A 22,279-nucleotide genomic window follows, 5' to 3' on the forward strand; every position below is an offset into this window, starting at 1 on the left:
TTTGCAGAGCCTTCACCTGAACCCTCATGTAGTGAGGGTTTACATTTTTGCAGGATCGGGTCCTTTTAAAGTGCTCTGCAGCCATGCACTTGTATTTGGTCACAGGTGTAGAGCACTTTCAGGGGCCAGATCAGGTGAAAATTGTCAGTTCGGTCTGCCCCTCTTGTTCACTCCTGAATGGATTGGGCTTCCTCTTGGGGGATTGCTTTCCCTAGCCACAACTAGGTGAGACAATGGGTTTCATCAGGTGCCACAGGACCCCTAGCAAGTAACTGAGGTAGAAAGGACAGATATGGTGTGGTTTCAGGTAGAGCCCCTGTATCTTGAGGGAAAGTGGATGTGTGCAAATGCACAGCACTGAGCAGATGGAGGGGGATGCGAGAGACCACAGGGTGGGTGGGATGGAGAGTGCAGCAGTGGGGAGGAAGAGCAACATCTGGATCTGAGGGGTGTGGTGAGGGGGTAGCTTCATTTAGTTTAGTCTCTGGGGCTGGCCTATTTGGAATCAGGAAAGAAATGGGGACACAAGAGAGGGAAATGGGAGGGTGTCTGGAAGGTAACAGCTCAAACTGCAGCTAGTGGGCTCTGTCTGGCACAGTGAGCCAGGGGCAGGCCCTGCTTTAAAACACATGAAGAGCAAGAGAGAGATAGATGGAATGCGGAAGCAGGGTGGGGAGGACAGAGCAGCACAGACACTTGGTGACAGCCATTGCTCCGAAGCAGGCGGAGCGCTGTGGGGGGCATTACTCAGCCGAGAGCAGCCCGTCCCAGTGAGACAATAGTTGGGGCTAGCTGAAAGCTGTGCCGGGGGGTGCCTTTTGTGTGAGCAGCCCATGGGAGTGTGGATGGAAAGTGCTGACCTTCCTTGGAAGAGGCAGGCAGGGCTGGCACTGCGAGCATGGCTCCAGCCCTCAAGACCATCAGGCTGGCCGGAAGCGGGGTCAAAGGCAAATGATGAGGGGGGCAGAGAATGGGGATCTGGGACAGAGAAGAGAGGCCTGTGACAACTTGTGACAGGGAACAAGCAATGGGAATTCACCATGCTGCAGCCAGTGACAGGAACCGAAGGGGGGCAGATCCCCATCCTGCCAGCAGCAAGGGAGTGGGGGAGAATCTCCCCCACACAGTACAGTGTGTGGCAGGGAAGCAAGGGGGTGGGGGACTCCCCATGACACAGCGTGCATGCGTGTGTGCATGCTGCCACCATGCAGGAGTGCACATGCGCGCTGACCCTGGGCATGTGCCTCTGTGTGCTGACACAGCGAGCGTGTTAGTGCGTGTGTGCTCTGACTCGCATGCTGGCTGTGTGTGCCGGCCACCACCAGGTGAAGAGGCCATAAAGGCCCTGCTGGAAGAGTGGCCACGCAGGAGGCTTGGATGATGAGCCAGGAGGGAGGCGGGGGGCAACGGCGGCGGGCGGGAAGTGTGAGGCAGACGTAGCGATTGCATTACTGAAGGAGCCCGGGCTGGCAGTGCCGAGCTCTCGTCCCTGTAATCCTGTTAGCCAGCAATCTCCATTCCGAAAGAGCTTCATTTCTTTGTGAATATTTGTAAACTAGATATCTAATGGAAAATTATAGGAAAATTATAGTGAAATTCATGACGAAGAAATCCGATTAGCCCTAATTCAATTATGCCATCTTAGCCCACACAGCACATTTCCCATTTTTTTCCCATAAATACCAATGCCAGGGGTCCGGGTAATCAAATAAAATTGAAAATCATCTTCCCATTAAATTCAATTAGCTGCAATTTCTAAAGCCTATCAGAGATTTTAATTACTAAATTATAAAATTCTCCAATGCTAAATTGAAACTAAAAAAATTGCACATCCTTATATTTCAGAGTAAAAAAAAACCCAGTAGAAACCTTGAAAAATACCCTTTCTCCTCCCATCAGTGCCCACGTGAACCTTTGCCAAAGGGATGGCAGCAGAGAGGGTGTGTGTCGTATCAGGGAGGAGGCAGAGGGTGGCTGTCTTGCAGGGATGTTTACATTAAAACGTTAAGCCCAGCCTCATACAAAACTGACTCCATTACAGAAGTAGTCTAGAAATCCCCTAGCAGGATGTCAGATCCTGTCTCCAGCACAAGCTCTTGGCCACGAGCTAGCTCCCACGTGCTGATGGCAGCTCTGGGAATGACCACTCGGGGCCAAGGGGAGTCAATGGCAGTTTTGCTGGCAGCTCTTCCGGTCTCTCTGTTCTAGACCCCAGGGAGGGCAGGTGAGGATATCCCAAGGGAAGCAGAGAACTGTGCTTCCCAACAGCAGGGAAGCACAGGTCCTAGATTCAGCGCCTTGCCCAGACAGAGTGCCGATAGACGTGGTCCTGACAAAGGTTCTCATAAAACTGCTGAAGGAGCCCTGTCTGGGCCTGAGCTGCAGTCTGGGCACACTAGAGCCAGAAGTTTGCAGAGCTACTCCATTGTATACATGGCGGCACAACAGGGTACATTTCCATACAGTATTAGCAAGCCTATCCCAATGTGAGGAATACAGCAGACAGGAAAACGCATTCCCAAGCCCCTCTCCTCCCAGCTAACAGACAAGACAGCCAGGTGAAAAGGGAATCAACACAACCTGTGCCAGGAGCTCCTCTGCCAGGCTCCCAGCCTCCTCCCCGCCCTTGACAGACATGGGATCTAAGAGGAACTTCGATGTATGAATCAGTGACAGGCTGGGAGAGCAGCTGCACAGCTGAAACTCCCGGTCCAAAACAGACCCTACGACTGCTGGGAACCAACACTTCCAACCTCCTTGCTGACCAACCAACAGGGCTGGCCCCTACACAAAGCTCAGAAACCCCCAGCCCTCACCAGCAGCAATGCTGCCTGCCAGCCAGGATCTTGCACACAAGGTATCTCTACTGGCTTTGAGAGGAACCTTCTTGGGATACATCTCCCACCAACTCAGGTGAGCTGCTGTCTGTGCCAGAGAATATTTTTACCTGGGTGCCCACCCACCAACCCAAAGAAACCCACTTTCTTTCAGATTTTCCAGCAAGAATTAAGCTGTCCTGTTGCTGCCTTTACCACTTACCCAAGCCGATACCAAGTTTAATTTGTCAGCTGCCCGAAAGTTGCCAGCAGGGGAGTTGCCCGCAAACAGAAAAACAACAAAAAAGTTAATGATCTGGGCTTTTTCTTAATAAATAGGCAAACTGGCTAAGCCGGATTGTTGGCTGGGCTCTGTCTCCCCTGTATCACCCTGGAGCCTCAGTGACACATTCTCCAAATCATCAGCATTTTGCAATTTGAGGTTGTTACCAAATACTATTTTTTTGCCAGGGAAGGGGTAAAAAAAAAAAAAATCAATAATTAAGAAGCCCAAGTAGGGAGAGGCTGCTGGTTGGATGGCGCGGCCACCTCCGCGGGGATTGCTCAGGCACCTGGCAGCTGGCCCAGCGCGTACCTAGGTCGCTGGCTCACTCTGGAATGTGGTGCTGGCACCTGAGCACTACTTTATTTTACTATGAATTAATCAAAGTCTCTTCTGCAAATGTCTGCCACTAAATCGCCACTGGCTGCGCTTCAAATGCAATTCCCCTGTTTCAGGGACTCGGAGCAGGGAGATTACCAGCTCCAAGTGAAAAGCTGAAGGGGGTTTCCTCTCAGCAGAGCTCCCGGTATTCCCAGGCATCAGCCTCTCCCAGCTGGAGGTTTCCTGCATCTCGGCTTTCATTCACAGCAGGTAGCTGCACAGACCATTCAGGATATGCCAGGACAAAGCCACCTCCACAGTCTGACTTCAGTGCAGTCACACTAGGGAGGAATTTGGCTTAATTTGTCTCCGTGTGTCTAGTGCAGGCACCAAGGAGTGCTTCTGTGTTGTGTGTGCGTGCTCATGTGTTTGTGGAGTTGCACAAGAGAGTGTACCTCACTGTATCTCTGTGCGTCCACATTCATGCTCGTGTGTGTTTGTTGAAAAGGGTGACTACATGTAGGACTCTGGAGGTGCAGTGTGGTGTGTGCTCCCAGTTTCACATGTGTCTACAGAACTGTGTGCGCGTGTCTGGTATGTATTCATACAAGTGCGCATGAACAGCAATGCTTGTTATGTGAAAGGGCAGCCTTCCTGTCCTGGCCAGCCGCTACTGAAGGGGAATACCCAGACACTGGCAAGCCTTGGGGTAATGGGTACATATTTCCCTTCCTTCCTCTGGAGGCATGGCACTGCCCTGAGCCAGGGCCACGCTGTATTCCCCTCACCACACTTTGCCTGTCTCAGAGCCCTCTCATATTTTCAGTGCTCACTAGACCATGAATTCACCTTCATACCAGTTATAGTTATTTAGCTTCTCCTGACACTAATAACTACCAAACTTCCACTGGCAGCTCAGCTCCCTCCTCAGGGACAAACTCCCGCACCCTGCCAGGCCCACCGCAGACCTAAGGGGGACAGATCCTTGAACAGGAGGGAGCTGCTGAGGGGCATCTGGCACCAGCCAGCTACAGCTGAAGGCTGCATGTAATCCCCAGCACAAAGACCCTTGACTGCCGGGGAAATGAACAGAGCACAGGAGCGAGTGACAGCGGGATGGAGGGAGTGTAACAGGGAAGTGGGCAGGCAAATCAAGAGAGGGAGCAAAGAGGGTGATGTGAGACGGAGTGGGAGACTAGCAGGATGGGGCAAAGGGAAAAGAAGGAAAGGCAAACAGAGGAGAGGAAGGAGACAAAGCAATAGGGAGAGGAGAGAGGGAGCCAGACAGAGAGCAGGGATGTGCCGGCCTCCCCTCGCAGCACTCTCCGGCGACTAATACTAATATATGCTACAGCTCTCCGTCAAATTGCAGGCATGGACTCTGTGGCCCCCAGGAGTGCCTGTATTTCAGCCAGCCCGCAGCTGCAGGAGGGCTGTGGCACTGCTGGGGAGTGGTGCAGGCTGTGCGGCCATATGGGAATGCCTCCAAGCCGGGAGGGAACAGGAGTCAACTTCCCTGTGTCCACTGGCCATGGATGGGGGAGTGACTGCCCAAACACGAGTGGAGGAACCAGCTCAGTGCCAGGAGTGTGTCAGGTCAGTGGCACAGCTGAGCCACGGGCATAGTCCCACCTCCGCCTGCTCTCCTCTCACCATGCAGGCTCACTTTCTGATCCGTCAGGTTTCTCCCACTTGTTTCTCAGCTGAAGTTCACTCTCAGAGCAGTGACATTTCACTCGGAAAGTGAGCAGCTGCTGATGGCGAGTGATGCTCCCAGGAGCTCCAGCCTACCCTCTGGGGCACGGTGCTACATGAGACACCCAGCAAGGGGCAGAGGTAAATGTGGTGCCCTTTCAGTGTCGAGCCACTCACCCCAGGGTCAGAGACGAATAGTACCTCTGGGGATTTCCTTCTTCCTGCCCACAGTAAACCCCACCCATGCTCTCCGCTGGCTGCTTGCCTCCCTGTTTCTACCTGGCCATGTGGCACTGTTCAAGACTGTACACAGCTCATACAGTCCCTTTCTGGGGTGAAGCAGTAACAGAACTGTATGTGGCAGTGTGTAAGGAGCCGAAAGGTGCCAGAGCCTTGTCAGTCCTAAATCTTACTGCAAATGAGATCTTGGGACCAGAGGATGTCTTCTCTCTGCCCCACTGCATCCTATGCATGAAGCCATGCACACACAGGAGCAAAGCAAGCAGCCATGCATGGAGGAACCGCTGTTGCCCCCAAGGCATTTATGGCTGCTCTTACCTAGCTTGAAGCACTGCGATGCAAATGGGGATCAAGAACAATGTAATAAAGATCTCACTCAGCAGCTCCCAGACACCCTTGTCCTTGGCCAGGCCCAGCTTCCCCTCCATCCCATGCCAGGCAGGGATTACAGCACTCATGGGGTGACAGCTTACATGCCGCGGTGATGGGCACAGTCTAAGAACTTGACCAGAAGTGTCAACCCTGGCAGAGTCCCACGTGAGCCAAGCATCTCCTCCTTTCCCTGAGATTTCTCCCCGCCACGAAGTTTCCTGTCACCGGAGTTTCGGTGGATCAGTGATGCCGGTTTGCCAAGGCTGATCGGAGGGAGCAGAGTTACCGTTCCTGCAGCAGAGAACAGGCTGCCTTCACTCCACGGCCCTCCTCCTCCTGAAACCGGGGTGCGTGGGGGGAAATGCCCCCTTCCTTCCCAGTCCCTTTCCCCTTCATAAAAAAAAAGCTTTGTGCAAACAATAGCTCACTGGAGCCCCCGCCCTCTCGGAAGGAAAACAAACACCCGGATCACTGCAAATTAGAGAATGTTTCGCTTCACTTCATCCAAACAGGCTGACAATTTTTTTGGGTTGTTGCCACGGCGACAGAATAACACAGCGTTCAGCCTGTTGCAGAACAATCAATTAAGTTAATGCCTCCGAGTGCCTGTTTACTCTTCCATTTAGGAGGTGCTGCTGTCTCTCTCTCTCTCTTTCTATCTTTCATTTCAATTTGTCCTCCTTTGCTTCTTTTCCCTCTTCCCTACTTTATTCCCCCGCTAAAATAAAGTCCCTTCTCCCTCTCTGGGTCAGTAACTAAGCTTCCACTTTAGGGGTGAGTGCATGGAATAAAGTTTCTTTCACTTTTTCTGTTTCATTCTCTCTCTCCTCTTCCTGGTGACAAGAGACCTGGAAATACAGCTGTCCCTACTTCTTGTCTTTCACAGCATCCTTCCCACTTTCCTCCCAGATATCCCAGTAGCATGCAAGGCCTCCAAAGACAAGTTACTGCCACAAGGCATGCCGGGGTCACTCTCACCAGAAACAGGCACTGGTAACTCTCCACTAACTCAGGAAGGACCTGACACAGCCCACTGAAATCAGTGGAAGTCTTTCCAATGCTATGACTTCTTATTTGTGCTGCAGTAGTGTGTAAGGGGCTCCAGGACACTGTGCAAACCTGGAACGCCAGGCCAGTCCCTGAATGGGCTTTGAGGCTGGCCCTGCGGACACAATTCAGCAAAGCATTTGAGCTTGTGCCCTTTGATTTTAATGGGACTTACGCAGGTGGTTCAAGCTCCTTGCTGTTTCGAAGCCTAGCTTAGGAGACCATGGGCGGCGCAGGCTGGCACCTTGAGGTGAGCATCAGCAGGAACAAAAATCGTTGGCTAGTTGTTTAGTCCTTTAAAAACAATTTGCTGGAGGTGTCCATCCCCACCTGCAGCCTGCCAGGCTTCCCCCGTCTCACACACTTTGCACCACTTCCTGTATCACCGCCTACGTGAGCAGCGAAACTCGGCTGCTTGGCTTCACTACCCCTTTACAGTCACTTCCATATTCTCCTGCAGCTGCAGTGCTAACAGCCTGAGCCCTTGTCCACTGCCTTTCTCGGCACACATTTTTACCCAGGAGGGTAAAAATCACAGCTCTCTGCTACACCAGGGATACAGAGGCACCTGCTTGAGGCCAGGCCAGCACTGGGTTATCCCTCTGGTAGCCCACTCCCTCACCAGCACAATGGCCTGCTTAGGTCTCCAGCCACCTGGGGGAAAGAGTCTAGCTCGCCAGTCCTGACTGCATTTAATGGAGTTTAACTGAAATTAGGAAAGAACCCCCCCCACCTCATTAAAATACAAACAGAGCCCAGAACAAGTATCAGAGCCCTTGCCCTTTGCAGACACATCTTCAATGCACGACCTATAATAAATGATGTAGCAGGTGGGATGAGAATGTAGGGAAGGGAGCTGAGGCACAGGATCCAAGCTATCCCAGGTGAGATCCTTGGGGAAGGGCCTGGCTTCTCCGGGTGCATGACCTGCAGGGCCTGAGGAAAGAGATGGGCAAAGGACAGGGGTGTGCGGGCAGGTGGGGATGCCAAATACATTTGCCCCTAGCCTCCTGGTTTAGTAAAAGACACCCTGGGGTTTGGCCGGCTGCAGGCCGCCGGGGCTGGGCACAGGAGGACAGAGGCCCCATCAGCCTCTCTCCTTCTCTCTCCCCCGCCCTGAGAACAAGTTGTCAGCGGAACCTGTTGGAGCACGGGCTCGTTGACTGCTCCCTGTCCATTACAGCCCAGATTATAAGCATATTGCACAGTGCTCTCTGCACGGTGCTGGGGAAATCCAATACGCTGAAAGGTTAATGCAATCAATTAGGGTGACAAGGAAGTAGAGTAAAGCCTTCCGAGTAGATGAAAGGGAGAGAGAGATGGAGAGAGAGAAAAGCAAAGAGAAAAGGGTGGGCGGGGGTTAGAGAGCACAGAGAGAGATGGTGGGGGGAAGGTGGAGGAGGAAGAGGGAGCCAGCAGGAAGTCTGGCCTCCTGGACTGCAGGCCCCGGCCAGCTGAAGCAAGGATCAGGCTGCCTGATGTCCTGTTGTGGGCTGGGGCGATGTGTCCCACAGGATGCGCCACCTGCCCAGGACAGCAGGGCTCTCCCAGCCCGTTGTGTTATCGTGGACGCAGCATCCCTAAGGTGCCAGGTGCATGGACCCTTCCCTAGGGAGTTCACAAGCAGGTCAAGGCGCCCAGTGCATGGAGTGCCCCGCCTGGGAATACTGCTCAGCCAGGGTTTCACCAGAGCCCTGCTGCTTGACCATGCTCACCTGCTTGGCTGGCCGTAAAGCAGGCATGGAGGGAAGATAAGAGAGGGCAAGGAAAAAGACAGTGTGACAGCAGAGACAGGGGTAGAGAAGGAAAGGAGCAGAGGGGGAGTTTTATCTTCCTCCCTCCTTGTGGCTCTGAGCACAGGGCAAGGACGAGGATAAAGTGTCTCCCCATGCAGCATCTCGGTGCACATCAGTTCACCCCTGTGGCAACAGCTGTCCTGTACTGCCTTGCCCTATCTCCCTTGTCAAAAAAGTGGCACTGTGGATTTCTGTGGCTGGGGTTTGTGATCCTCATGGTGCCCCAAGCCTTGAGTTTCTGAAAAGCAAGAGCTCCTCTCCCTAACGGTGCTGCCTCCCTCTGAGCAGGCTGTCCTGGGCCTGTCCTGCAAGCTGAGCCAGCTCCACATTTGGGCATTTGCCTGCAGGGACAGGCAACACGCTATATGCTGGTAAAGCGTGGATATGCCAGTGTCACAACACAGCACCTGTCCTGCCAGACAAAGCCACACCACCCCAAGCAGCCTCTCCCTGGGGCACTGAGCTCTCTCCCCAACCCTGGGATGGCCTGTGAGGGCTGGCTGAGCTCCTGCTCTCTGACTCCCCATGCTGAGCTCCACTTCATTAACCTGGGCTGGCGGGTCAGCGAGCGCGGCCCTTGCCTACCACGGCTCCAGCTCTTGCCTCGGCCAGGCCTGGGAGAATGTGACACCAGCTCATTAGGACAAATTATTACTCTATAACCCCTGCCGCAATGTCCTTTAATATCCCTATTTAGCCAGAGACAAGTCCTGGTGGGCTTCTTGCCATTAAACCAGCCTCGCAAATCACCAGAGGCACAAGTACCAAGCTCCCTGTTCCCAAATGGAGAGGAGAGAGCCCAGCACCTAGCCCAGGACCCTGCAGGTGGGGAAGAAGGGCCAGGTCCTGGCTGACTGCCCCAGACAGGGAGTCCTGGCATGCTGGGGGTTGCTCTATGGTCATTCAAATGAGCACAAGTTCCCATCTTTCTGCATTTCAGGGCAGCACAGGGACCCCTATCCAAGAGCCCTCAAGCCAATGAGATTACTTTTCAGGACACTGGTCCATTTGCTCTGAACTACCCCCTTGGTTGGTCTGTGCCCTGCCTTGTTTCCACCTCTGGCCCAAAAGCTACATGACTCAGAGTCTGGGGCAGCCCCACTGCCTTCTCCACTTCATGAACTGTGTAAATACAGGGGCCTGGGCTTCAGCCAGGGGTGCAGTATGTCCCCTGCCTATATCTCTACTGGGGCTTATGGACACATCCAGTGTGCAGGCCTGCAAGTAGGCACTGCTCAGGGAGGGATCACTAGTCACTGTGCACTCCCTACCTGGATGGAGGCCATGCTAACAGCTGGCAGACCGTGGGGGAACTGGAGAACTCCGCACACAGACAGCAAGCGAGTGCCTCACTGGGGACGGATGGCTGCCGGCTGGCCAGGGCTCGTCCTACCCTTGCAGAACCTCAGCGACTCGGGCCCGAGGGAGAGAGCGCAAGGAGAAACAGGCCTCTGCCCCAGAGTCCAACAAAGACTGCCACTGAACAGAAGCGGAGAGGGATCAAGCAGATCCCTCTGACCCTGGCACCCAGCTCCAGAACAGTCTTAGGGGAGAGTAGGGAAAAGGGAAGGGGGAGAATGAGCCAAGAGAGTGAGTGAGAACAAGAAAGGAAACAGTTCCAGACCAGATAGGAGACAGCAAAAAAGGGGAATGAGAAACAGAGTGAGGAGGGGAAAAGGGAAGTGGACGGGAAAAGAGAGGGAGCCTGAGAATGGACAGGACAGGAGAGAATGAGAGCGAAAGGAGGAGGGAGAAGCGAGAGACAGAGAGAGGAAAGAGAAGAGAAAAGAGCAAGAAAAAGGAGCACAGCGAGGGAGCGTGCGGGGCGAGGCAGAGAGCTGTAACCAGGGTTGTGAAGCATGAAAAGGGAAGAATCTGCCTGTTCCTTTCAGCGCTTGGAGCATGGTGCTCGGCGGTGACCTACACTGCGCCCGGCTGTGATCACGTTTTCAGGGCCACTGCCTGCCGATCCCAAACAATGATGGGGAGCCTTTGAAGTCAGAGAAAGAAGCCGCAATGTGAACGGGGGATTTTTTGGGGGGTGGGAGGGTGGGAGGAAAAGGAAGGGCCAAGCGGGTGGGGGAAGAGGTTGTGAGGACAAAACCCAGAGTCGCTCCCAGCGGGGTGCTCCGAAACGCGAGAGACAAAAAGAAAACAAACAGTTTATGAGTAGGGCACATGCTGCCTATGTCTGCATCCCCCGCGCCGCCCGCCCCCCGTGCTCCCAGGGAGGCTTCTGTTCCCCAGCAATGATGGATGGACGCACAGGGCCATTCACTCCTGCCATGTTACAGCAGAAATATTTACATAACACTGGTCTTCCACCGGTCACCTCTGACACTGCCCAGCCTGGCTTGGGGGCCTCTGGCACCAGCCGGCCTGGACTTGGGCCCTCCCCAGCACCTCTCAGACTGGGTCAGGGGCTTCTCTGACATTGCCTGGCCCAGCTTGAGGGGTGCCCTCTGACACTGCCCAGCCAGGCAGAGGGGCCTGGACTAGCCCCTGGGTTCTCCCAGTCCCCTCTGGCCTGACAGCCCAGGCCCAGGAGCTCCTCCAGTGCTGCTCAACCCAGCCTGGCAGCCCCTCTGAGACCTCGGCAAGCTGGCCAGATGCTCAGCAGAGAAGACAAGCCCAACTCTCTCTCCCTAATGTGTCACTTGCCCCACAGCCCCATTGTTCTCTTTGCTCCCTCCCTGCCTGGCCCCCTGCAATTTCACAGGACTCCAATCCATCACTTCAAACTGATCCACCCCGCTGTCCCCAAGCAGGATTCCCAGCAAGCACCGACATTCCCAAGTAGCCAGGGAGACCTGTCATGACCAGTGCACTTGCCAGTGGAAGCGCAGTTCCAGGTCTGAGAGAAACGGCATTTAGATGAGGTCCCGGAAGAGCCAGGACACTTGGAAGGCCAGAGGGTCTGCCGAATGAAGCCAGGTTCTGTGGGGACATTGTGATTCAGGAACGATTCAGGGAAGGAGTGAAAACCCTCTGGGAGCAGATGAAAGGGCCAAGGGGGAAGACTTGGGATTGTGGAGGGTTTGCAACGAGGAGGTTAGGATGATTAGAACGATCATGGGAAGAGCAGTGAGATCTCAGATGCTGTGGAGCAGATGCCTGAGAAGGAATAAAAGCGGAGTGGGGTTTTCAAAGGAGTGTAAGGGAATTAGGCCCCCAAACAACTGTTTCAATGGGATCTGAACTTCTAACTCCTGCCCATTCTAGACTGGGAAGCTCTGGAAAACAGGTTGTAAGAAACTACCGTGCCATCAGTACTGGGGCATGGACTAAGTGACTCTTGAGACCCTTTTCCATCTCTGGCTCCAGGAGACCATGACACTCCAGTCTGCCGGAGCCCAAGGAATGAAGAGATTTGGATAGAGAGTGGTGCTGTGGTTTAACTATATGCAACTCTCACTCTGTGCCAGCACAGATGCATCATGTGAAATTACTTCTGCTCAGATTCAGCTCAGTTTATCCCCAGAGGCACCAGGGAGTGGGTCTCAGGTGTATGGAGACCAAGGCCGCTTCCTTCTCTCGCCTGGACAAGGTGAAGAAGAGAAGGCCCCACAACCCACTCCCATCCCCTCTTCCCCCACTTTTCCCCCATGCACATCTCTGCACCAGAAAGGACCACGATGGCAGAGAGGCCATCTGGAACTCCCCAAAGACACAAACTCAAGAGCTTTGAGTGACAAAGACACAGACAGGGTTAGAGACACATGGGCCATGTCTGCACCAAGCCTTCCCCTTGGAAATGTCTCTCCAGAGATAACACTGGTTCCACCCCACCGCCTCTAGCCACCCTGGGAGCCCTAGTGCAGACAATGCCACAAGGACTAGGCCACAGAGTGAGAGACACGCAGAGGAAAAGAGAACCCAGGAGGGTGTGGTCACATACCCATTGCAGCCTGAAGTCTCTCCTACCTTTCGGAGATTTCAAGGCCTGGTTTCTAGCCTGGTTTTTAGCTGTAAAGTCACTTCATCCTGAGAAGGAAAGAGAAGGAAGATGGCTAATGTTTAGACATATCCAGCCCAGGATGCACAATGCATGCAGAGGAGCCCCAGGTCAGAGATGGGAGCACCAGAAAGCCACTCCAGCCAGGGCAGCCACGCAGAACCCAGGATATAAAGCAAGAAGCTCCCCTTTCTGCTCTCAGCTAAATGGTGCAGTGCTTATGAGTACATGCAGCACCACCCTGGGAGACACAGGCCCCTGCCCTGGTGACCAGGGAGCTTGAGGACTAGTGAGGAGTGGATTAGTGGGCTAGTAAAGAGCCCCCCTTACCGGGCAAGGGCCTGCCTCACTGTTCAACACAGGGACATGCAACAACAGACAAGCCTAATGCCCTTCATTATCCAGGTGCTGAATTTTCTGCTAGTTCTTCATACAGCAGAGATCCTGGAGTATAAGGGGTCCCCCACCTGGTCTCCACCTGACTCTGCCCCACACCCGTGCTCCTCCTACTTTCTCATGCTCCCTCCTTTATCATCATGCCCCACCCAGTCAACACATAACTCGCCTCCAGATCTGAGCTCCTCCCACTCTCACCTGACTCCGCCTCTATTTCTATGCTCTTCCCACTCTCCATCAGGCTCTGCCCCTAGCACCATGCCCCTCCCCCTGATCCTGCCCTTCTCAGAGCCTCAGAAGTGCTCTGCTGCTATACCCCCTCTGATGTATAGATGGGGTGCCAGCCCCTAAGGGGTGCTGTATGGGCTTAAGGTACACGGTGTCCCCCCAGCCGTTCTTCTACACCCATTAGCTACTGGGGCAATGCACAGAACAGGGAGAGAAAAGAAAGGGGACAGGGGAAAAGAAAAGTCACAGCAAAACACAGGAAAAGTAAATTGAATTATTTAAAACCATATGTTCCAAAAATGTGACAGAGCATAAAAGCCGCGCTGTGAGACTTCCGGAGGGGGTTATCCTGCACAGGCACTGCGGGGGGAGCGAGGGGGAAGGGCAATGGCTCAGAAAGCAGCCAGCCATGGGTTCCCTTCTCCTGGGGAGACCGGGAGGGTGACAGAGCGCTCAGGGAGCCTGCAGGCTGGGAAGGGAGGGAGCTCTGCCCAAGAGTGTGTGAGGGTGCCAACGTGCCTCCCACCACTAACGAGTCCCTCCCCTCACCCCCTGGGCAGGGGCTCAGCTGGGCACACGGGGACAGAGCAGTGACGTGGCCCGCCTAAGGTCACAGGTGTGCAAGAGGCTGAGCCCAGGAATCCCCACTTTCCTTGCTGGGCTCTAATCGCAACCACATGCTGGCTACTGCAAAAGGGTCTAGCTTCCCTGACCGGCCCCTCTGAACAGTCCTGCCCACCTACAAGCCCCAGAGAGGACAGTGAGAGGGACTTGGCTCCGGGAAGCCTTGGCTGCTGCAGGGAGCAAGCGGTCACTTGTGTTTTGGGTCCTGGTGCTGTGTGTATTTGGGCGGCCTTCTCTCATTGCCAGACACTGCAAAGAGAGACAGCCTGGCTTTGGCCAGACAGAGGGAGGGACCCAGTGAAGGGAGCCCCATCGTGAGGAAGACGCATTGCCATCGGCTCCTCTCCAAGCCCCATACTAACGAGGCTGGGGACGCGGGTGTCCTCTCTGGCAGCTGCAAGCGCTGACAGTGCCCTACCTGCACTGCCACTCCCCCCGGCCCAGCCCACTCCCCTTCCCTCTCTCACTTTTCCTCCCTTTTGTTCTCTTCCCTTGTTTGCTCTTCCTCTCCTCACTCTCCCATCCCATCCCTCTCTCTTTTGTTCTCTCCCTCCCTCCCTCCTTCCCAGGGCTCTCTCTGTTCCCCTCCCAGCCCCCCAGGGCAGTCCATGCCCCAATGTGGGGCCAGCTCTTGGGTTTGGGGCTTTAATGGTTTTTTGCCCCTCATTTCAGATGCAGCTTATCAATGATGCAAGAGGAATAACGCCAATTTACTTAGAATGTGTAATCCCCAAATCAGATTGGGGGATTGTATGAGGCAATATGACCTTGCATATGTCTCCATTAAAGCCAGCCAGGCCTCCTCTTGTATTCTGTGTTCCCAGTACATATTTAGACAGATAACGCTAATTGTACTTGACATGTCCTCTTAAGGATGGACTCTTCCCTCCCCCAGCTCTGCCTGCCTTCCCTGCCTGACAAAGCGCCAGAGCGCAGCCCGCTCCACAGCACACCACCTGCAGGGCAGGGCACCGCCAGACCCGGTGGGCGTCCTGACAGGGACCCCCTCCGCTCAGCTCTGCTGGGGGAGCACTTGCTGCTCCCCTTCCTCGAGTGAGCGCACTGTGCACATTCACTGCTCCGGAGGGAGCCGGGCTGGCTCAGCAAGGGCCAGGGGTGGGGGAGTTTCTGGGACATGCTTAATCTGGGATTAAAAGTTGTTATTGTAGCAGCCTCAAATTCTCAAATAAAACCTGCTCCCTGTGGCTTTCATGCCTCCTTGCTCTGCCCCATTGCTACCCCTGCCTCTCCCCAGCTCTGCCCACATGGCCATGGTCTCTCCACCTCAGCACCTAAACTCTCCCGTCTTCCCTTCCCCATCTCCGCGTGCCTTGTTCTGGCTGTCCTAGTGCACGGGCCACTACTCTTCTCTGCCAGCCCTCCCACCCACTCCTCACTTCTTAGCCCCGCTGCCTCTTCCCTTCTTTATGCCCCTCTTTATAAGAGGCTTAATACCGAAGTACTAGTGCTTTCTATAGTGTGAAGAGCTGAGCTGAAGCGGGGGTAGGGACACTGTCGGGAAGGTATGTAACCACTTCAGGGCAGCTGGGATGCAAGGTACTTTGGCATCTGTGACCCCACCGCACAGCCTTGCAGTGTCCCATCTCTCTTCCGAGGAGGGGCTCCCGGCCTGCATCACCATCAGCTCCCACAGCTGGGCAGCAAAGTCCTCTCCGTATAAATATTCATACCTGGCTACCAGCCTAGAGATCCCAGCCCTGGCTCCTCGGGAGCAACGGAGCCACCTGGACATCCCTCTTCGCCTGTGCCCGGCCATGCAGCTCTGCTCTGAAGCCGGCAGGCAGGCAGGAGGAAGCATGCGTGGAGAAAACCAGGCAGCTTCAAACTCTTGGCCAAAGCGAACTCAGATTTTTTTTTCTTTTCCCCTTGACACAACATCCTAATTCGACTTTTTCAGTATCTTTCCTTCAACAACCTTTTTTCCTTCCTCCCCTTCCTACCCGGCAACTGCGCATTTATTAATTCATGAGGCACTAATTAGTTCTTTGTTTAATTTTGTGTTAAACAGACTGACCGGAATGATAACGACTTGCAGCGTTGCATTACGGTCCCCAACCGCCCCTGTTTTCTGACAACAAGGGAGCGCAGCGAGACTGGCGTGATGAACCCCAATTCCCACTCCAGTTGCACTTCATTAAGTCAAAATGTGACAAGAAGCTTAGAGAGCAACTTTCAGATCGGATCGCACATAACAATTGGGCAGGAAACTTTCCAAAGGGGGGAAGCGGGAGAGGCGCGCAGAATGAAAGCTGGCACTGGCGCGCAATTCCCCTAGCACGCTCATCTTAAAGGAACAGCACGCAGGCTAGGCTGGGCGAGGTGGAGTACGTGCATGTTGGTGGAGGGGGGACTGGAGGCTAGCTCCCCCAGCAGCTCAGCTTATGGGTAGGACAAAACTTTTTGGGCCCCAGGTTGCATTTGTGGCTGGTGGAGTGGCTGGCAGGGGCATTGGCTAGTGGGAGCAGGTGAGGACGCACAAGGTTCCCATCACGCACTGGGTCACTTGCGTGACTGTGTGAGCCATCTCCTCCCCGCGCCTTAGTTTCTCCCCCAAAACGACCTCCTCAGGCATATGGGAACAGTGGTACATCTGTACTCTCTGCATTACATGGAGCTTGGTTCTGGCGAGAGGGACAGCCCTGGCAGAACGAAGATAGCTTGCTCCCTGGTGCGGGGGCTGCGCTTTCCTATGGGGCTGTCCAACCCACTACAGTCAGGCACTGCCCCAGTCTAAATTTAAAGGAATGAAAGATCTGAAGGCAAGACAGCTTGATAAGTGGCTGAGCAAGTGTCCACACACACATGCACGTGCAAATCCTGCTATGTCCAGGCTCCATGTCCCACTTGCCCTTGAACTCTCTGCTGAGAAGCCCAACAAGCAGCAAGAAGAGCAGCAATGAAAGCAATGCATTCTGGAGTGGGAACAAGTGTCTGTTTGGACTCTAGTCCTCCACAAAGACCAGCAAAGGTCAAGGCCAGGTTTGGCTGGATGTTAATCGGTCACTTGGGACCAAAGGGTTCTGCAGCTGATAACGCACACCTTGAGACCACTGGGAGCCCCTATGCTTCTAGCTCATTAAAGTGTGGTGCGGGCTGTGAAGAGTCTGGAGAGAAGTGACAAAGCCCATCGGGGCTTGAAATACTCACTGACAGGGATGTGCCTGAAGAAGCAGAAAGGAACATAAACCTCCTCTGAAACGGGCCCCTTGCATCAGCTCAGAAAGCCTACATGTTCCATGGACACTTGTGCTGTTGGGATAACGGACAGGGCTTGCATGGGCTAGGGTGTAACTTAGAAAGGCCTCAACCCAGAGAATGGTTTGGCATTTGTCCACAGCCATTCTAAAATTGAAAAGAGCCACCTCTAATTAATAGACAAACTTTGTTTGGGAAGAGCCCACAGCTGGAAGAGTGTCTCGGGATTCAAGAGCATTGGCCTGTGTTGTGTGCGGGGAGCCTTGGGTTGGAACAGCTGTAGGGAGGCTGCAGCTCAGCCTGCATGGGAATTCAGAGCTAGGACTGGAAGGGCTAGGTGCACTGGCAGAGCTGGGCAATGGGCAGAGTGCGCTGGCAATCCAGGCAGAAGTTAATTGGCAGAAGCCTGCCTAGCACCTGTGCATACCCACATTATCAGTTCCTCCTGTGGGTATGGGCTCTGAAAGAAGCAGGAGCGTTTCTGAAGGGGAGAGGCAGCCAGACTATGGCGAGGTGTCACATCTTGGCATTTGCTTGTAGAGTCACAGCTGAATAGCGTATTGACTTGAGCTAGCTGATGCATGGGATCTAGCATTTGTACTGGCCTCTGTCTTCCCTGGACATTTTAATGCAGCAGGGAGCCACGTGACTAGTCTTGCCTGGTTGCTGCATGATGGAAATACCACGAAAGCGCCAGCTCTCCTCTGCTTTCAGCCCTGCGAACGCTTCTGGGGCAGCAAAGAACACATAGACACAGATCTTATTATCACCAAGCCAGTGCGGCTTGTTGGGACTCCGGAGGGGGGCAAAGGGAGTCAAAGCCAGGTCAGCAGAGAAGGGGCAGGACCCCCAAGTGCTGAGAAGCATCCCAAGCTCTCTCTAGCCTGGCACACCACCTCTAGCCCTCTCTCAATGTACCAGGGAGCCTAGATGTGTAAGGCGATCATGCAGCTACTCTTAAGCCCTTGCACCATTAAATCTGGGTTAGAGGCACAAGGAACTTCATTGCAATCTGTTAAGCAGACATTTTAGAGCAAGGACGAGGGCAGATAAAGAGACTGTCCCTTAGAACAGCCCAGCTCCCAGGTGTTAGGAGGGGCTCCCAGCCCAGCCAGACTCAGCAGGAAGGGTAGCATGGGAAGAGTCACTCCTTGCACAAAAGCTCAGCAGTGCTGGGAGCTCTGAGGGAGAGGCTGATGATGTGTTCAGGGCCAGCTGGCCAGGGCCTATCTAGAAGAAAAGACACCATCCAGCCCCCAGCCTGGAGTTTGCTTACTGGTTCTCTCTGGCTGACTAGTTATGCCCACGTGTCTGCTCCTATTGATCTTGGAAAAAAAACTGGGCTGAATGGAGAGACATGGAAGGGAACCTCGCTTCCTCTTCTGATTTGACCCTTGCTTCATCTTCATCTTCTGATTCCCCCAAAGAGCAACAATAGCAGCCGTCATGCAAGCTATACCCGCAGGCTTGCTCAACGGCATCTAAACCCCAAAGCCCCTTTACAAGGGGCAGAGCCTCAAGCTGCTCTGAGCCTAGGTAATGAGCAGTAAAAATTGGCCATGCCCTGTCCCTCCCCCTGCCAACTGTCTCCCCCAAATGTGACAGCGGAGCATCCCAGCCTCCAGACCAAAGCCTCTTTGACTAGGCAAACTCTCCTGCCAGGAGGACTCCCCCGCCTCCTTCCCTTCCCTTCCCCTCCATCTGGCTGGGAGCAGCATGGGACCGAGCGTTCTTTCCAGCCCTGGGAGAACCCTGCAGCTTCTCTCTCATAAAAAAGAAAAATGGGAGCTATAAAAAAAAAGGAAGAAAAGAAAGAGAAAAAGAAAGAAAGCAAAAGGAAATCACTGTAAAGGGACAGCAAGGCACCCCCGGCTCCCAATGCCCCCCCCAGCCCTCTGGGGAGAGGCTGCTGCCAGGCCACAGCCACATCTACAAGGAGGTGCGAGGAGCTAGAAACCCAGGTCTGCCATGCCCCACCCCGCTCTGCAGGAACCTGTTGAGCAGAGGTGAGTTTAGCACAATAACTACCAGTATGAGAGGAAGAAAGGAAAGTTTGGTGCCCAGGGCTGTGAGCCCCATGAATCGCCTCCTTGGTGGTGCCCTATGCTAGGTGACTCCAAGCTGCCTCTCTTGGGGGCTGGATCTGCGTAAGGATGGAAGCAAAGATCCTCATCCACCTTCACACTCAACACCGTGCGCCTGCAATGAAGGCAGCCAAGAGCAGGGCACAGCTGGGGACCGCAGCTGAACGACGCATCTGGAAAGAACCCTACCAGGCTGACCCAGCACCACAGGAGGCAGTGGAGGGGAGACGGACAGGCGCTCCCTTCTCCCCCCCCCTCCCTCCCCATCCCCGGCCCCAACCCAAGGCATCTGGAAAGCACAGCAGTCCCCCAAACTTGGCATTCGCCAGCCCTGGGCTGGCTCCTGCTAATTTGCTGTCAGGCTGCCTAAGCAAACCAATTAAAACTAATCATTAATTATAAAAGAGAGAGCGCGGGACTAGAAGGATGGAAAGGGCACAGGGAAAAGAAACATGGTAGGAAAGAGAGGGAGGGGAAGACAAGGACTACATGCAGTGGGCCAAAGTGGGCGCTTGGGTCCATGCTGCCCAACTTAGGGTGAGACCCAAGGCACGGGGAGCGGGTAATCCATGTACAAGACGCACAGGGGAGAGACAGCACAAGAAAGCAAGGGGAGAGGAGGGCAGTGCTGTGGCGGTCAGACAGATGGACAGAGCTTGACACAGGTAGAGGGGGGCCAGTACCCAAGGGAAGCTTGTGTTGCGCTGTAGAAGCCAGCAGAGGTACACAACTTGACACCAGCTGGTTCAGCCGGCCCCAAGGGCTGGTTCAGCCTCCCTTCCCCTTGGCACCACGCAGCGCCCTGCTGCCAGGGCCGTTCTGCTGGGGTCAGTGCAACGAGAAGCGACTCAGCATGGAGGGAGGGTGGCTGGAGCCTCAGCCCAGAGAAAGGCAGAAAGACACGGAAGAGGCAAAGCAAGAGAGAAGGGGGAAGCAGGCGCGCGGACGCGTGTACCCAGACCCGGGAGTGCTGTCTGGTCCCCTCTGTCCCTCCACGTCAGGGTTATCGGCTCTCCTGGAGCAGATGCCCGAGACAAGGATGAAAAATGGGACGTCCATGGAAAGCCCCTGGAGGAGGATGAGGACAGGGCGCTCACAGGCCCTGCCTGGCCTGACTAAATTACTGTCGAGCCTGCCGGCTCCCCAATGAGCCAGCACTGCAGAGAACCCAGGCAGCTGTCAATGCAGCCAACACCCCCACCCCCTCCTGCCACCTCCACTCCTGCTCCGTTTTGTTCCCCTTCCCTGCACACACACACACGCTCCCCAACTCTGTCCTTTTGAAAAGTCTCGGGTCCGTGTCAGGCCAGCGGATGGCGGGGGAGTGGGGGCAGCGTCATGGAAACGGCCCCTTTCCTGGGGAAACATGCTGTTCTCCCCCCCTAGCCCTGAGTCCCCCTTTTGAGGAGCTGTCAGGATCCTGAGTGAGTGTCACACGACCCAAGGACCAGGCGTGACCAAGCCTATTTTCTGCCTCAAATTTGATTGATTAAAAAACTTTTTAGGAAAACCATGTTAAAAGACAAAAAAAAGGGGGGGGGGAGGGGGGAGAGAAAAAAATAAAATAGAAAGGGCCAAGTGAGGGGGAGAAAGGCCTGTGTGTTGGGTTTCCCTGGCAATAGCACCAGGGGACAAGTGTCAGAGGAAGCTAAACAGCATAACCAGGCCAAAAAGAAAGGTCAAAGGAAGCATGAAACTTTAACACAACAGTGATTAAGATAATGATGAAGCTGGGGATCCCAAAAAAAAAAAAAAATACAGCCCGCACACCCCACACGCTCCAGGTGACAGGGTGGGAGCGCTGGGCTCAGTGGGAAGAGGCGGCCGGGTCTCCTGGGAGTCTGGGGCTGCTTGGGCGGACAAGACGAGTGACAGAGAAAACAAAGTGAATTTTGGGGGGGCTGCATTTTTGAAGCCAGCCAAAGAGAACCAGCCCAAAGGCAGTGGTTTCACCTGAGCTGGCGGGGTCCGCACCCCAAGTTCAGCGGGCAGCCTCTTCCCCATGTGGGGCTTGAACCTGCCACTCGCGATGGAGCTCCTTGAGAACGTTTCTCCAAGCCTGGGTGGGAGTCAACCTGCCGACTCTGCTAGGGCTGGGTGAATCACTGCATCTGAAGGCGCCATGTCAAGTGGAGGAGGATCTGCCCCTTTGCCTGTAAATGGCGGGTGAAGAAATGCTGCAAAAAACATCAGGAGGAAAGGACTCTGCTCTTGGTCTCTGTTAGCGTAGTGGGCTGCCTTTGCTGTCTGCCTCCCCCTCAACGCCCCTCTCCCCCTACCTTGCTCTTTCTCACTCTAATCTTTTCGCTTTCCTCCATCCCTGCTCCCTCCTCCTCTCCTTTTTTCCACTTTTCTCTTGCTTCCTTTGCACTGCTTCTGCCCCAGCCACCATCTGCTGGGGAAGGAGCACTGTATGACATTGCTGCCAGGAAAAAAAAGATGACTGGGCAGCGGGACTGAGGATGGTGTGGGGTGAACAGGTCTCGCAGCCCTCTTCTCTCTAACCTCAGGATTCCCACGGTCTAAACCAGTGTCATTTAGGCCTGCAACTCTCTCCAAGTTGGGAGGAACTCAGATCCCCGCAGAAAGTGTCCTGCTTCTGTACTACCTAATGAAACTGAGCTGAGAGATCATCGGCAGAGAGGCTTCTTTCTGGTGTGTCTGTGGGAAACCAGACTCGACTCCGCTCTGCTCCCAGCTACAGCCACCCCGTCTGCTCACCCTGATGCTAGCTGCTCAGGCACATACTTGCCGGGAACATCTGGATTCATTCTGGCCCACTGCTGTGCACGTGGCTTGGGCTCCTTTTTTAACCAGAAATCCTTTTCCATGAGCAGTCCTCTTGCATCACGTCAGTCCCTATCAGCAGCTCGCTGGCAAACTGCTTTTCTTAACCCAGAGACTGGGGAGGGGGAGAGAGCGCAAAGCAGCCCTGGTGTGTGAGATCCTCGAGCCCCTGCAGTACTATTGATGGGACAACTGGGCATCCCCGGATTCAGGTCAGCGGACTGATGCACAGGTTTAGTGGGGCAGCCGATAAGTGGCCTCGGCATGTCCACCCTTTAGTCCCTCTCCCTCAACAGCCAATGCTTCCTGCTCAATGAGGCAGCTTGGATGTGGCTGTGAGATGGGTGCTTGGCAGCTGTACCTGTCAGTCTCATCTCTGCTCTCGCTGGCCTGTCTGAGCCTGGGCTCAGTGTAGCTAT

The 22,279-nt window shown here is 54.5% G+C and overlaps 1 protein-coding gene across 2 annotated transcripts in view; it reads right to left on the minus strand.

Annotated features, from left to right (window-relative positions):
- Positions 1-22,279, minus strand: part of CASZ1 (castor zinc finger 1) — a 231,389-nt gene that overhangs the window by 112,703 nt on the left and 96,407 nt on the right. Inside the window, exon 3 of one of the 2 annotated variants that reach the window (XM_090024012.1) lies at positions 12,495-12,554. Coding sequence is in view for 1 of the 2 variants with exons in the window: in XM_090024011.1 (XP_089880137.1) it covers positions 12,469-12,472 (4 nt within the window). In the remaining variant the exon portion in view is untranslated. Of the gene's footprint in view, positions 1-12,468; positions 12,555-22,279 lie in introns of both variants that reach the window. The other variant, XM_090024011.1, reaches the window with a different exon arrangement.

Source organism: Crocodylus siamensis, chromosome 12 (assembly GCF_052110815.1).
Source record: "Crocodylus siamensis isolate JL-2025a chromosome 12, ASM5211081v1, whole genome shotgun sequence".
NCBI lineage: Eukaryota > Metazoa > Chordata > Crocodylia > Crocodylidae > Crocodylus > Crocodylus siamensis.